Source organism: Bacillus rossius, chromosome 1 (assembly GCF_032445375.1).
Source record: "Bacillus rossius redtenbacheri isolate Brsri chromosome 1, Brsri_v3, whole genome shotgun sequence".
Lineage (NCBI taxonomy): Eukaryota > Metazoa > Arthropoda > Insecta > Phasmatodea > Bacillidae > Bacillus > Bacillus rossius.
In genome coordinates, this window is record NC_086330.1 from 225,015,035 (window position 1) to 225,031,852 (window position 16,818).

At 39.5% G+C, this 16,818-nt stretch overlaps 1 protein-coding gene across 5 annotated transcripts in view; it reads left to right on the forward strand.

Moving 5' to 3' along the window:
• Positions 1-16,818, forward strand: part of LOC134527327 (calcium-transporting ATPase sarcoplasmic/endoplasmic reticulum type) — a 337,718-nt gene that overhangs the window by 315,654 nt on the left and 5,246 nt on the right. Inside the window, exon 20 of one of the 5 annotated variants that reach the window (XR_010074164.1) lies at positions 5,411-5,483. The exons of 3 other annotated variants lie outside the window; for them this stretch is intronic. Coding sequence is in view for 1 of the 2 variants with exons in the window: in XM_063359902.1 (XP_063215972.1) it covers positions 5,411-5,421 (11 nt within the window). In the remaining variant the exon portion in view is untranslated. Of the gene's footprint in view, positions 1-5,410; positions 6,726-16,818 lie in introns of those variants that run through there. One more of the 5 variants, XM_063359902.1, reaches the window with a different exon arrangement.

The window sequence follows — 16,818 nt, forward strand, 5'->3', positions numbered from 1 at the left end:
CAGTTGAATACCAGGAATAGGAGTATTTCTGTATTCAAGTAGTGCTAGAGATAAGGGGATTTTACACCCCGATACCTTCCGTAACATACGCTTTGTAATATCCACTGCTTTTTCAGCAAGCCCATTAGACTGAGGGTAGTGTGGACTAGTGGTTTGAACTTTAAAATTCCAACATTCAGCAAACTTCTTAAATTCATAACTGTTGAAAGGCACATTATCAGAGACAATTAAATCTGGACTACCTAAACTAGCAAAAATATGTTCCAACTGTTTGATTACTTCAGTTGATGATTTATCTGTAAGAAGTTTCACTTCTAACCATTTAGAGTAGTAATCGATGACAACTAAGAAATTCTTCCCTGCGAACTGTAAGATATCCATCCCCAAATGAGCCCAAGGCCGGTCAGGTATTGGATGTGGCAACAACGGCTCCTTAGTGTTGCATCTTTGATAGGTTTGACAAACTTCACATCTACCAACAAGTATTTCAATGTCCTGGGACATATTAGGCCAGTAAAGTGCCTCTCTGGCTCTGGCTTTACATTTACTGATCCCAAAGTGAGTTTCATGGATTAAAGATAGCATGGCTGGTCTCAGAGATGCAGGCACAAATATTTTTAACCCAACAAAAATCAAGCCATCTACTACTTCCAACAAATGCTTTAACCTCCAAAACATTTTACAGGAATCAGGTAACAACTGTTTTGAAACAGGCCAGCCATCAGAAATAACCTTCATGAGGGCCGAGAGTTGGGGATCCTGTGCTGTAGCTTCTCTGAACTGCTCTTTTTTTTCTTCAGACATGGGTAGATTGGACACCAATGAATGAACTGAAAACTGCAAGTCGTCATGGGAGTTATCATCACTTCTCAGAAATGCCCGAGACAAAGCATCTGCAACATACATTTCAGACCCTGGTTTGTGGACAACTGTTACTGAATATCGCAGCAATTTAAGCCTAATATTCTGAATGCGAGGTGTCAACACATTTAAGTCCTTATTCATGATGCCTACAAGTGGTTTATGATCACTGTGAACTGTTACTGGCCTCCCATACGTAAATTCATGAAACCTTTCACAAGCAAATTTTATAGCCAAAAATTCCATTTCAATTGGTGCCCACTTCTGTTTAGAGCTAGTTAGACTCCTTGATGCAAATGCAATCGGCTTGTCATTCTGTAAGGCACAGCAGCCTATTCCCAGAGAGGATGCATCAGTTTGGATTATGAGTTCCAGGCTTGGGTCATAGACCCCTAAAACAGGTGCAGAAGAAATGAGATTTTTCAGCAATTCAAATGCTGAATCCTGTTCACCTGACCACTGCCAAGGTTCATCGCTGTGAGTAAGGAGTCTCAAAGGAGCAGAGACTTTTGCTAGATTAGGAATGAATCTTCCTACATACTTTACTAAGCCAAGAAAACGTAACAACTCTGTCTTATTACAGGGCACTGGCATGGACACAATAGCTTCAACATGTTTTGTTTTTGGCTCAATACCTTGTGCAGAGATTACATTTCCAACATAGCTTACACGAGATGCTTGATACTGAAACTTAGATTTATTAAGCTTGACATTACATTCTCTAGCTCTGCACAACACCTTACGAACTATTGACTCTAAATCAGACTGAGTGTTTGCTCTCATAATAATGTCATCAAAGTATATCTCAACTCCATCAATATCACCAAATATCTCAGTTGTTTTCCTCTGAAATATCTCAGGAGCACAACTAATTCCAAAAGGTAGGCGATTAAATTTAAACCTCCCAAACGGTGTTACAAAACAACACAGCTCTGAGCTGGCCTCATCAAGAGTGACCTGTAAAAAACCATTAGACAAATCACATGTTGCATAGTACTTGAACCCTGCCAGTCTTGAGGCGAGATCTTCTGGAGAGGGAATAGGATGCATTTCCCGCTGAATGGCTTTATTAAGGCTATTGGGATCAAGACATATTCTCAGGTCCCCATTTGGTTTTTCAACTATCACCAGATTGTTTACCCATGCCGTCGGACTGGTTACTTTGGTGATGACACCCGCCTTCTCAAGTTCTGTCAAAGCTATCTTCAGTCTATCAAATAAACTACGTGGAACTCTCCGACAAGGGTTAGCAACAGGAGATGCATTAGGATCAACATGAATAGTAAGTGGCTTACCAGGAAACTTTCCTAATCCTGTAAATACATCTTGGAACTCATGTAGTAAGTCCTCCTTAGATGATCCAAAATGTTGATTGATAGCACTGACACGCTGGACCAGGTGCAGTTTCTGGCAAGCTTCCAAACCCAGAAGAGGAACAGCTTTAGGAACGTCCACAACTTCAAACTGTAGGTAATGTATATTACTGCGCACAACACATGGCAGTGTGATAGACCCTAAGTGAGGTATTTCAAACTCCCCATATGCTCGCAAAACTGGGCCGTTCTTCTGAATGTGATTATCACCTACACCGAGTTTATCGAGCAGAACAAGCGGCAATGTGTTGACTTGCGCAGCCGTGTCAAGCTTGAATTGTACAACTGTGGAGACAACAGTGATTGGTTCCCACCATGACTGATTATCACGAGGAGTGGGTACACCAACTTCAGATATATATAGGTACTGATTAGGATTATAGACTGTTTCATCTTGATGTGACAGTGATTCTACATCCACAGAGACAGCATTGGCTTGACGTAGGTTAGGCTGCCTATTGTGTGTACTATGATCTGTAGATTGTTGACGGGCCGATGGATTCTTACACACTGCTGCAAAATGATTTTTCTGGTGACATTTAGCACACGTTTTATTAAAAGCCGGGCACTGCTTCTCACGTCCATGATTGTATCCACAATAACCACAATTACGACTGGGCTGTTGCCTAACATAACCTGATTTTCCCAGACTTTGGGGTGACTGAACTGACAATACATCCTTAGATGAACTTGCATTTGGATTCCCTGTGGTGCCTTGCATGGCTTTGAGCTGAATACGACTTGCTTCAACAGACCGGCACACATCTACAGCTTTGTCAAGAGTCAAGTCGTCTCCACCTTGCAGCAGCTTCTCTTGCATAACAGAGTCGTTAATTCCCGCCACTAATATGTCCCGGCACAAAAAACTTTCTTGCTGGCCGAACTCACACACGCGTGAAAGATTTTTAAGATCAGTAACAAACTGTTCTATTGCCATACCTTCTGGCCTCCTCGAAGTCAAGAACTGGAACCGATGATACAGCAAATTCTTCCGTGGCGAACAGTTCTTATCAAATCGTGCAATCACTGTTTCAAACTTCTCCCGTTCGGTTTCAACGAGGTTGAATGAGTTGTAAATCTCAATCCCTTTATCTCCGATAGCATTAAGTAAGAGTGCAACTCGTGGGATCTCGGCATCATCTTTTATCTTTAAAACTTGCAGATACAGGTTGAATTTTTGCTTCCAAAAGGTCCAGTTTTTGTCTAGGTTACCCTCGACACAAAGGTGATCAGGTGGTTTCGCAAACTTGTCCATTTTGGTCTTGATGGCGAGCCGAACGAACTTTCTACATTCGCAACACGAACACAAATAACCCCGCGCCTGATACCATGTTATAAATAAGAAGATCACTGCAGTTTTATCATCTTGAGTCTTTAATTGCACGTCTGTACAAGATTACACGTTTTCATTGTTCCTGCCACACACCATGGCCGCCCGGATGTTGGTTAACATGTTGCCAACATAACATCTTACAAATAATATCCTTGAAAACAACACACCAGTAATTTTAAGTGAACAATATGACAGAAAAAATACGATACATGAATTTACAGTACATTTGTTGGCGATTTTCAAGAAAGTAGTCTTTGTATAGTAATTTTTATAAAAAATGCTATAAAGGAGCCAGCAGAAACTTTGTTGCTAAATTTTCATAGGTAGTACCTATTTAGTACTACTAAAGTTTTCTCATTAATGAATTGAAATAATATTCCTTTCCAGCTTGAAACTACACAATAGTTATGGCCATCACTAATAGCTTCTCAAATTTCCCTGACGTGTAGCCATGGGTATACTTCACTAAAGGTGCAGGGGGTGGTCATGTCTGCATGCTAACTGCATGTAGCCTTTTTTTTAAGTGGCTGTTTTTAACGGCAAATATTCTAATTCATAATCACATGGTCCAACACCATTTCCGCAATGTTTTGGGCATATACAATATGGTGATGGCAGGGTGAAAAAAGTGACTGCACCATGTCAGAGCACGCTGTCTCCTGGCAATTCCTAACTCCGTGACTAAAGGCTTTTTTTTTTAGAATACAAACATAAATAATTAACGATAATTGAGAGAAAACCACAATTTTAATATAAAGTGCGTCCTGCTTAACTCCACCGTGCAAACATAAAAAAATAATATTTAGTATAATACAAACAAGACGAACATTTTATTATTTATTTATTAAAGTATTTAATTGACAATGTAGTAGGATGTTCACAGCTTCTGTTTGGTCTAACACAAATCCCGATTTTAGTAATAAAAAAATATTAAGCAAGAGTTAAACTTGCAGCTAACTTAACTTATTGCTTATTCCGGGTTTGTGTACATGATCATCGCAAGATATGACTGTAGCTAGTCTGATTTAACAATGTTAGGTCCAACTCTGTCGTTATTATTGTGTTGTGTTAGTAATTGTGTCTGGGCTTTAAGTGTTATATTTTTATTGATACTCAGGTTGACTTATGATCTTATGAGACTTATAAGATAATTAATTAAAACTGTACATTTTCACATAAGTATTTAATATGAGAAACATCTGGATAAACCTGTAGGGTATGAAATAATTCTATGCCATATGGTTCTGGATTCTTGAACATTTTTCTCGGCAGAACAGAAGGTGGCAATATTTTTTATATTTAAACTTTTTTGAAGTTAATTCGCCTCTTGTTCATTATACATATCACTAATATTTTTGGACTCCGAGTTGAGTTCTAAGGCACTGACAATATGGCTATATATATTTCAGATTGTTAATTTTCAACATGACAACACTGGTATTTTTTCTGTCTGTTATGAAAATCTGAAACATTGCCGGTAAGTGGGAGGAAGCAATGTGGTTTCAGAGGCACACAGCAGTTAATGGACTGGTGTTCGGGTTTGGAAAATCATGTGTTGTGGGTTACATAGTTTGTGCTTATATATTTGAACATTGTTCTTTCGTTATTTCTGTTGGAAGATTATTATTATTAGTACACAAGTTTTTATTTAATTTTTCTTTGTGTTTTATATTTAAATTTATTAAGCTGCATTATGTTTTTCTTAGATTATGAATAAGTTGGATGTAGACTATTCAACCAAGTTTTTGCAACTTACCATGCATGTGTACTTTATACCCTCTCCATCGAAGGTTGTATGGCGACATACGTTGCTAACTATGTGTTTGTTCTGATTCCTATTCAGTTCTTCACTAAGATAGTGGAGTATTTGTACCCCTGTCCTATGGCCACCAGTGTTGCCGATACATGGACCATGTGTGAGTATGCCTCAGCTCCAGTGCTTTTAGCCCCATGCAAGACTCGCAGCCTCGCATTGGCGCTTCTTCTTACTACTGATTCAGTGGTCCCACATTGTGGCCCTCGACACCCTGCATTCAGTATATCGTAGCTTCTGGGTTGACACATTTGTTTGTCTGTTACATATCTTAATTTTTAGCTCAAAATTTTGTGATGAATGAGTGGTAAGAATGTGGCAAGATCGTCCGTAATGCCACAGGCCTAGTGAACACTCGTGCCAATTACACTTAAGCGAATCATGGCTGCGAACTTTGCATGGGACTCAAGGCCCGCTGCCACGTGTGTCTGTAGTGCTTCGAATCGTACTCGCTGTTGTTTGCCACTTACTGTTTGAGCTTTATGAAGAGTTGTGTGTTGCAGGTTTACTGTTGAACTGTAGCTGGCATGTGTTCAAGTCGTCAGGGTGTTTTCCAACAATGTTTGCTTGAGGATTGTGAGATATCTATCTCAATCTGGATTATCAGCTCGCAAATGGTTTGGACCCTCTTGCCAAGCTTTGATTTGATTTTAAATTAAATTAATGCCCAAAGAAAGCCATGAACTATTTATAGTGTACTTTTTTATATATAAAATGTTTGGTGAAACACATTTCAGCAGTTTTTGAAGAGATTTAAAAATAAATCTTAATTCACCTGCTGAAAATGCTGTAATGTGCTTTATAGATTTTATATACTAAGTGCACAATTATTTAAATTATAAAGCAGAACCATACTTTATGGGGAATTTATTGAGAGGATTTTTCTTACTTTATGCCTAAAGAGTGAGCTACATTCTTCACCAATGAAGATGGGATTGTGGAAAGAAGTTTTGGCTAAAAATGTGTGCAATTATCTTCAAATAAATTCATACTGTAGTTTCATCAGTAACATAGATTATTTATAGCAGCTAGGGTGGTTAGGATGTTAGAAATCATATAGTTCAAACTGACATATCAGCCAAATATAGTTTTTTTAATTTATTTTCAGTAACATACGTAAAGAATAACTGGTGTTCTGCTTTTATTGAATAATAACCAAAACAGTTAAATTTCATAACACTGAAAATGCTCCCTCTACCTCCTTGTAGAGATTATGAGTCCGTAAGGAAAATAAGTGGGCCCCAGGGTTCAATCCGGCCATGTGATCGGGGGCAGATGCATGCCGACTGAAGGACTCCCTGGGTTGATCATGCTACCCAGGACACAATATAAAAGAAAAGAAAAATACACTGATAAACTTATAGTTGTTTATTAGCACTGGCACGAGGTACATTGTGCTATCATACCCCTGACCGTTTCTATTATCGGATAGATGTCTCTGCACTAACACATTTCAGCAGTTTTTGAAGAGATTTAAAAATAAATCTTAATTCACCTGCTGAAAATTCTGTAATGTGCTTTATATACTTTATATACTAAGTGCACAATTATTAAAATTATAAAGCAGAACCATACTTTATGGTTTACTATACGCCCTTTCCAATGACGGCACTGGTTACATTGCTTGTGAAGGTCTCTTCCAACGAGTGACGCTGCGGATGTCTCCTTGTGGAACTAAGTCTCTGCAGCTAATACTAAAGCACAGACATGACACCATGACACTTTACTTAAGGCGTATATGATTGCGTGCTGACTGTGCACGTTATGTGCAGTACTATACCGACGTGCGGACATCTCCACTACATGCCCAATTGCGCGCGAAGGTGCTGATTCCATTTTCTGTGGAGGCTGCTAACCTCTGTAAACTCCTGACAGTGACAGTATCCCCAGCGCCGAGCCGAAGGTAGGCGCACCTCCTGCTAAAAAGTGCAGAGTAAGGGAAAACAGAAGCGGCCAGTATTACGACACAGTTGCTTGTTGAACAATTTGTATTTACCAGAAAAATAATTGAAAGCTGTTAGAAGTTTTAGTTTGTCCCTGAAAATATATCCATAAACCCTTTTATCTAGTTCGGGGGAAGCACCTTGCCCCACTTGGCGAAGTGATACTGCCAACGTGGCAGGTAGTGGCACAATCTTTGTAGCGTTCGTGCACTGCTCACACAAGTGCTTCATAGCCTCCATTTTTTTATCTTTATTATTAATGCATTAAAATTGCAAAGTTTTTATGATCTTAAACTGACTTTAAACAAGAAGTTATTGTTATAACTAATAAACCTTTTTTTCACCAAACTAATTTTTATTTCAGTTAAATACAATTATTGTTTTCTCTCTCTGTATTTTACACTCAATAAATGATTGTTAATATTCAATAAGTATGAATACTTTTTATCAAAAATTCAGTTTTGCTTTACATGAGTAATTTGTTGGTAATTTAAATGAATTGCCATCACCCGTCCTCTTTGGAAGACCCAGGAAGTACCTGACGGGCGCTACGGGCGTCGCGGTGCTGCTGTTGTCCGGGGGCGCCAGGCTAGTGAGATACTAGGCCGTTGATGGTGGGTCGTGGGTACTCTGCCCCCGTGTGCCCCGCCAGGTACGCGGCTTGAAGTCTACACTGAAATCCCCTGAGGCCGCTCGGCCGTGTGGAGGATGGGGTGGCACGAAATAATTGCACGCAACACTGGTTACGTTGATTTACATTTATGCTAATGCGCTATGCGACGTCTGAGCCATTGTACAGTACATGAACATACGTTACTTACAGAACAACACACGACACTAATCTCACACAATGAACTCGCCACGGCAGTCTCGCGGGACGCGGTTACGAGTGTTCTGGAGACGGCCAGTACCGAAAGTCTTAGGGTGGCTCAGTGAGCGTGACCTTAAATTACACTTAGTTGGGGTTGCGGCCGGCAAGCGTATGCACGGCGGTTTATGAAAAGCATGTTGGCTGGAGTCGGCCAGTGCCATACGTAGCGTGGTCCGCGACGGGGTGCGGAAACACTAACGAAGGTGGTCGGGATAAGCCTGGGCCTGCAAAATGCACGCCGAGTCGACGTGAGCAGCGGTGAAATAAAAGAAAAGGTTTAGGTATTAAAATGAATGCAGAATGATCGGTCGGTGAAACAAAGTGAAAGGCTGCTCATGGACACACGTTTTGATCTGGCGCGGAGTGGTTGGAGACTGCCGAACTTGGCCGCCTCGCAAGGGAGGGAAACTTTCCCTTCTTTGTGAGTCCGCGCCAAAAAAACTTATATTAACTTAATTGACTCTATTATAAGTTAAAACACGTTCCAGGTGCCCAATTAAAAAGTAGCACCTGGTAATTGGGTGCTTAAGGCTTAACAATGGTTTTAATGTATTTAATTATTTAAATTGTGACATCAAGTTGGCGACTGTAAATTTATTAACATTGCCGTCTTCCCGGGTCTCGGGCTCGTGTCCCGGTGCGGCTCCTAGCGGGAATGGCTGTTGTGAATGTAATGTGTCCGGGTGGGCGCCAGACTAGCTCTGTTTCTAGTCGATAGGTGGGTCGTGGGGTCGATTGCTCTGCGTGGCCCACTAGGACCGTCGGCGATGTTGCGTGGGTTATGAGGAATTCCCTACTTGGCGGTGGTTGGGAGTCGTATGGTTAATTAATCATACGCTGAAGTAGTGCAACAAATGACGTGCGTCATTTATTCATGCGACTGTGGTTTAGGTGTAATATCGTTGATTACACGCCACGTCGTACAGAGGGTGACGTCACACAATACAGAAATTACACAATTACACAAGGATAGTTTGAAAGTTACGTAATAAGACGTGGCACAAGTTCACAAAAAATGTGACGCGAAGATGCGTTGCACAAGTTTATTGAATGTTGCGCGGTGACGCGTCGCACAAGTTCACAAAAGAAAACGTTTTAGATTCAAGGAGTCGCACAAAGTTACTAATTATTACGTATTAGCGTGGCACTAGGCGTTTCTGAGCCTGGTTACTCAAAAGAGGGGTGAGGGTGATTGGAGGCGGTCAATCCCTTATAACAACATCTCGAGGCGGTGTTCGCGTCCACTGTAGTGGAGCGCGGACCGCAGCTAAATTCACTCAAAGTTCCCTTACGGGTTGGGGTCAGCGCCGGAGCGACTGGTTTTAATTAAAGTTCTGTTCTTCGGGAGTCGGCCCGTGCCGTATGCTGAAACTACCCCGCAGACCAAGTGTGGTGCAGGGGGTTTTAAAAGTTATGCGGCCGGATTAAGTCCTGGACCGAAAATTGGACCGGGTACGCACGGAGAGATAAGTAATAAAGGTTTCGAGGAAGTGACTATAATTACCAGAAGTGAGTTCAATGCAGACAATGGATGATGTCTCTCCGTGGGACGTGCATCCGCCCCGGTCCATGAGTCGCGCTGTACTGGAGTCATGTCATGGAGTCCGGCCGAGGCTCGGTGTCTCTCGCGCCAGGGTTGACCTCATTACGTTAGTTTCTAATGTGACGTGTTAATAAGAGAATTTAAGGGCGTTAAATTCTTACATTAATTATTAAGGCTGGATTAAGGTCACTCGTCCCTTCTACAAATTGAAGTTAGTATGTTTAAGAATTATTTCATTTAAATTTTACGTCACGCCAGCGACTGTTTGTCTCTTGCCGGACTGCTCTGGTGGGGGTAATAACGCAACACAAGGGGTTAATAATTATGTCACATGGTATAATGGACTAATTTTGGTAGAAGGCCGCCAGGGGGACACTCACACACGTATCGACGTATTTACACACGTGAGTGCCCGGGCACTTCTACGTCGCACTTTCGTTAATCAACTTTTAATGTATACATAATATTGTTTAATATTCTGTGTTTTTTTTACAACGTGGTCGGCTGTAATTTCGGTCTGTTTATTAGGGGGGCCGAGTTCTACCTTGGTTGCTGGAGGCTCGCCTGACTCGGGAAGGCCATGGCTAGGGGCGCATTCCGTTAGCGGGGTCTAATAGTGGCGGTTGCAGGTCGGGCTTTAGGGTGGCCTTCGGTCGGACGATGTCAACATATTTTCCCACTGTGAATTGTTTTAAAGGGATTTCTCCTAGTCTGACTCGATCATAGTCACGGGCACTTTAATTAAGGCCAGTGGCCGCGGTGAATGTTAATAAGGTTTGTGTCTGTTCCGTGCGTGTGGTACTCGCACAGAGTGGCTACGACGCACTGGTTTCATGTCGGGTAATTAGAAATTTTGTCTTAATGGCTTTTACCTTAATTGAATTATGGGTTTGAGCCCCCGGGGTTGCGTGCCCTTAAGTTTCTTTTCGTCTATTGGGGTCACGCCCGTGGCGCTCGCCTGACTCATTCTCGCTGGCCTGGGGATGCGCCCCGAAAATGGTATCGGGTACTAACGGTGCGGAGCACGGTCTTAGACGCCATGGTCGGTACGACGTCAGAACTAAATTCATATTCTTCAGCAAAGTGTTAGTACATTCAGAAATTTTTTATCGAGAAACCTTGACAATATTGTGATTAATTAAAAATCTGATTTATTAATTTATACCCACATTTACACAATAAAAAGGTGTATACCTTAAATTGTTAATAAGTGTTTTCGGATATTTTTGTAAAGAGTTCAAATTATTGGTGATTTTGGTCTTTGAACTTTTTATGCCTCTCATGTGTCTGGTGATTTGGCTGATTATATGGATTACTTCTAGAACAACATGTTAGTGGAAGTGTTTTCAGTAAAATGCTTTTTACCATATTTTCATCATCTGAAATCCGTGCTCGATGCTAGGGGTGGGTCTAGTGCTTTCATGGATCAAGCTGGAGATATTCGTAAGTTCGTAACATCTAAACGAAATGTGGGTCGTCGGCACGTCGTCCCGAGCTGGTATACTAGGCTTGAGGATAAAGAATTTATTGGCTCTATACTGTGCAATATACTACCATTTGTTACTGAACACAAAATTCACAAAATATTTTACATACCAGGGGAACCTTAAATTATTATATAATCTTTAGCACAGGTTTGCTTCTGCCACTGAACAACCATGCATTCAATTGGAATATGCTATTATAGACTAAAATACACTATATGAACTCCAGTGCGGGCCTGCCTTATTAAATATTTTCTCAGCCCACACTGCAAATACATTCAAATTTGATTAATAGATTTCATGATATGCTTAACGATACCATATATATGCATCTTGACTAGAAATCAGTAATCTCATATTATATATATATATTCTGTATAAAACATTAAAATAAATATTTTCGCACTAGCTCCTTCAAGCCAGTGCCGTTGAGGTGTCCATTCGCTCTTAGAAATCTTAAATCCCTATCAAATGGGTTTCGCTAAAATAATCAAACATCCAGTGCACTGATCTCATGGCAATAGTCCAACCAAACTTACAATTTAATTTGTACATATGGCAATACATATACATATATAATTAACATTCAAAACTTTTATCAAACATTTCCCTAACTACACAAATATACTACTATACCAGTGAAGGGTAAAATCCCAATTTTCTCAAATCGAATCTTAAAAGGTACCTTACCTACCTCGAATCCGCATATAGGTCTTAAAGGTGAAAATGAAATGAGTTTCAAGAAATAATTAAAAAAAGTTGTTTTGTTAGGTTTTTAGTTACATTCTTAGTTTGTAATTCGTAACGATTTTACAGTATTTTAAATATAGCTAACATATATGAACCATTATCTCATTATTTTTATACCTTAATTAATCAAATTATATTATATACTACTTGACATATCACAATGTCCTTTACAGAACTATTGGAATACCTGCCACAATGACAACAGCAGTTGTATTAGCATTAAATACAGTGCACTGAGTTAGTAATGCATTGAATCAAAAAGAATATACGACTCTTTCCTCAATAGTTATTCGCTTCGTTTTTTTTTCCTAACGTACCTAACTAAAACCAAGTGTATTTTGTAGGGGTCCGGGTTAGGGAGGGACCTAGGTGCGTCTCAGGCCGAAGCCTATACGTCTAGTAATGCTGGGATTAGCCATGCAGGGAGAGGGTCACATGAATCATGTGCTAGGAGGGGATTGGCCAGCCATGGCAGCGAATTGGCACCATGACGAACTCCCCTCACTCTTAAATCTAGACTATAACTAGAGATAGGTTGGGCCCAGGTAAAACCCTGGGCACATTCATGCGGGATGCAAATTGGCATGTATTACATGTAGGAATTTACAGGAGACAGAGGATGGTCTGGATGATAAGCTTCGTTCATTGCACATTTATTTCCGATGATGACCGAGTGTTCAGCAAACGTTTCCTTTCCACATTCCTGCACATCAGGCATGTCAGCAGCTCAAATCATGGCAGAAACGCATTTATTATACAACAGTCGGCCATTTGACTTAATAGGTTAAATAATAAAATAAAGTGTTGAGTTAATGCTTTTAAGAATCTTATTAAACCAGAAATCTCATACATAAAAACATTGTTTTGAAATTCAGAAATGTTGGTAGCACCTACATAGGAATCTAGGAATGTTAAGCCCAAGCCATTTGTAAATAATGTGTTATGTGAATTTTTAAATTAACTTTAACATTTAATTATATGTGCTTCAAATGAATTTTGACATATATAAGTACTGTGCATTAATTTTAACGGTAGTAGGGCCTTGATTAAAATGTTGGAAAGCAAGCACACTTACCTGCTTGGAAAACAAATTGTTTTGACTAGCGCTGGTTTGATTAAAGTCTGTTTTACTGGAGTGAACTATATTGTTACTGAGTATCAGGTGTTAAGCTTCGGCCACACAGAAAGCTACGCTATGTTCGCTATGCGAGGTGGCCGCAATGAATAGTGTAGTTTGAGATGTCGGCGAGGCGCATGCCGTGGGATTCGAATGATGATTCCGACGAGGATGATATTCTGTTGGCTCTCACAGTATGCAAACGAAAAAAGAAGCGGGTTCATGAAGTGAATCTCAAAAGAAATGGATTTGGTGAATTTCATCATTTAATGAAGCAGTTGCGTGCGGACGAGGCCAAATTTATTGAATACTTTAGAATATATACAACCCAGTCATGGTTCGTACTCTCTTAGGTCATTAAAAAATAAGGACTTTTAAGGACTTGATTATAGTTTTTTTAAGGACCTTTTAGCATTGATCTACAAGTTTTAAAACAAGAATATTCTGCACGTTGGCAAAAAATGTATTAATATAACAAAGAAATCAAGTGGTGTAAGTACTAATTATACATAGTCATGCAGTTTAAAATAGGCCTAAACAAACGCCTTGAACTAACCAATTTAAAAATACTTTGCGAACACAAACTTTCTTATATGTTGATCGACTTGATAGTAAAAAAATTATAATACAACATTTACACATTTAACAGTTTTCACCAAAGTGTTCGTAGCTCCATGATAAGACGGCACTAGTGTGAATCAATAGTCAAGTACTTTATATGAAATTAGTTTGAAACCAGGTCTATTTAGTCAGATTTTGCAAGTCACTAATTTTAGTTTTGAGATCACTCAGCTCCTGCTTCTTTACAGAGATTTCTTTCCTAACAGCATTGCACTTGATAAACAGTTCAATATTTCTGGAAGTTTCTGCTTTTTGTGAAAGATTATTAACTGATGTTTCAGATGTGTCAATTTCCTTCTCCAAAAGAACCCTCCTCTTTTTCAAAACTTCAATTTCATCAAACATTTCCTTTCTCTTCTCCTGTGCACTGGCAGCAATTTTCTTGGCACGTTCCTCCTCCAAATGCTGCATATATTTCATTCGGGCAGATGATGCAGACACCCTCAATTCTTTGGTAATAGGTATGTCATGTATGGTACCACAGTAAGTGATGTAGTCATGTTTAGTGCGGTGGGCTACATAAGACGATTCCTTCAGATTTTCAACTTCTAAGGCTTTGTTGATGGAAAAACCTCTTTCCACTGATGCTTGTCCATGTGAGAGAATTAGCAACATTTTAATGACATTCCATACCTTTCCATATGCTGTTCTTAAAAAATAGCCACTAAGGAAGCTGTAAAGACCTTCATTCCTATCATAGTTCAGGAACTCTGATGATGATGGTCCAACAACATTCTCTAGGAAGTCATTGAACTGTATTAAAATATCATCACAATCCTCTGCTGCAATCGCTTTCTTTTGTACAAAATATGTAAGAACACACTTCATTTTACGACTACAGCTAGCAGAATCTCTTGCCATTTGTGATGGATCAATACAGGCTGCATTCCTCACAAGTGAATAATTTACAGGACACTTAGCCATCAAACTCTCCAACATAGTCAAAACAAACTTTTGGCACTCATACTTTAGAACCACTACTTGCTTTTCAGTTACCTGTTGTTTAAAGAGTTTCTCTTTCAGAAGTTTATCTCCAACAAACCCTACACTAACATCACTTGCTGAAGCATGGAAACTTTTGCTTGAAAAATCAAACTTGCTCAATTTTTCAACACTAGAAATACGATCAAAATGAGCAGGTTTCAAGACTTTGTACAGTTGAACACACTTTTTTACAAGTTGAAGAACATCCTGTGCGAAGAAGGGTAACAATGGTTTGTCACTCTGGTATTTTTCCAAAAATGGCTTTAGAACTTTTGCCACGGAGAGAAAAAAATTGAGCTTCACAGTCATCAGGTTATCTTGTGTTGCTCCAGCGACAACACCGAAGGACTTGCATGTCTTTTGAAAGTACACCTTTTTCAATTTTTCCCACATACTCTGTTACATCATTCCAAACTTCTAATGCCCGTTCAGCTGATGGAACATTTTCCAACCAGCGGCAGCTGCAAAATTTGACTGGCATTTTATGTGTTGTGGATAATTTTTCAAAGTCATCCCTTCGTGCTGGGGCATCTTTGAACAAAGAGTAAAGAGATGTCAGAACAGATGAAATACCCCACTCTGTTGCAGATTCGCCCTTTTTGAATGAATTATTCAAAGTGTGAAGCCCACAAGAACCAACATCAATGCACTCAAAATTAAACTCTTTTCTCATGTTTTCCTGCAACAGTTTGAAAAACTTCCAATTAACTGATGGTCCATCCATTGATACCTGAATCAATTTTGATAAATCAAGCTTCTCTGTACATTTGTAAAACGCCTTCAGTAAATCATCAGCTGTGGCATGACCAATGAAAGCTGAAGTAACATAACGTGTTCTCACTGAATTGTCAGTATGCCAGAATCTAATATGGATGTCCATTTGTTTTTGGTGGGTGCTTTTATTCAGTGTTTCGTCAAACAGCAAGACATAGTGAGTAGTGTCCTGAAAAGATTTGAATAAAAGTGTCTGGAAATGGGGAGCCAAACCAAAATGACACAAATATGCCACTTTCTTTTCACCGCAAGAGAACTGTCGTGCGACTAAACTGTCTGGAAACATTCTAGCAAAAAGTTGAGATGAATCCTCACAAGACTTGTACGAATAGTTATTACAAATACACTTTAAAGTCCACAAAATTTCTGCATCCAGAACGTCTTTCCCAGTGGTAAACAAATTCAAACTACCACTTGCTTCTGTAGCTGGCTTGCATACACCTGCAGCATTTGAGGTTGAAGAAGTTTGATTAGGTAAGTTCATGGGACTGAAAAACTCTTTTATCGCAACGGTCTTGGTTTTCTCTTCAACTAATAAAGAGTACTTCGACCCTAATAAAATTTTTTTTCGAAAATACATAAGTTATTTTACATTTATAACAGATATATTAATACAACAAAAAACATTCAATACCAACTACATTGTTTTCAAATAAAATGTTAACCTTATTAATGTACTTCGTTATGCATTAGGTGAAAATAATCCCACCGCACACAAATCCATCAACTTCCAATACCATTCACAAATTCATATTTTCGTTTTTAATTATTTATACATGAAACAATTTAACTTATGTAGACATACAAAAATGTAAGACAACCAAAAAATTTTCATGAAAAACCTATAAAAATACACGCGTCTCACCTGCCATGTGTGCTTTCAAAGCCGATTCGCCCATATTCCCTATATCGAAAACTTTACAGCACAATCGGCATCTTGCCTTGTGCTTGTCTGGGTCACGGGAAAGCCACTTTTTGTACTGCTCTTTTTCGAGCCAAAGTATGTTAAAGACACACTTCCCCGGCATCACGGTCAAGATAAATTCACTAGCAGATAACCTTTCTCACAAGAAAAAACAATCACACCAAGTCAAAACAACGAAACTTCTGCATTTACGCGCCAAAACACTAACACAGCTACTACAGCGCGCTCTGTTCAGTAGTTATGAGCACTATAAGCCGGTAAACCGATAATTCCGGTATATTTTGTGCACTAACAAAAGTATTCTGGTACATCGTACGACATTTACTAAGCTATTCGGCCCAATATTTGTACCATAAAAACATAGTCGTACTACCGTTACGTAACATCCAATGCGTAACAAAGGAAAAAGTAACTTCTAAAGTAAAC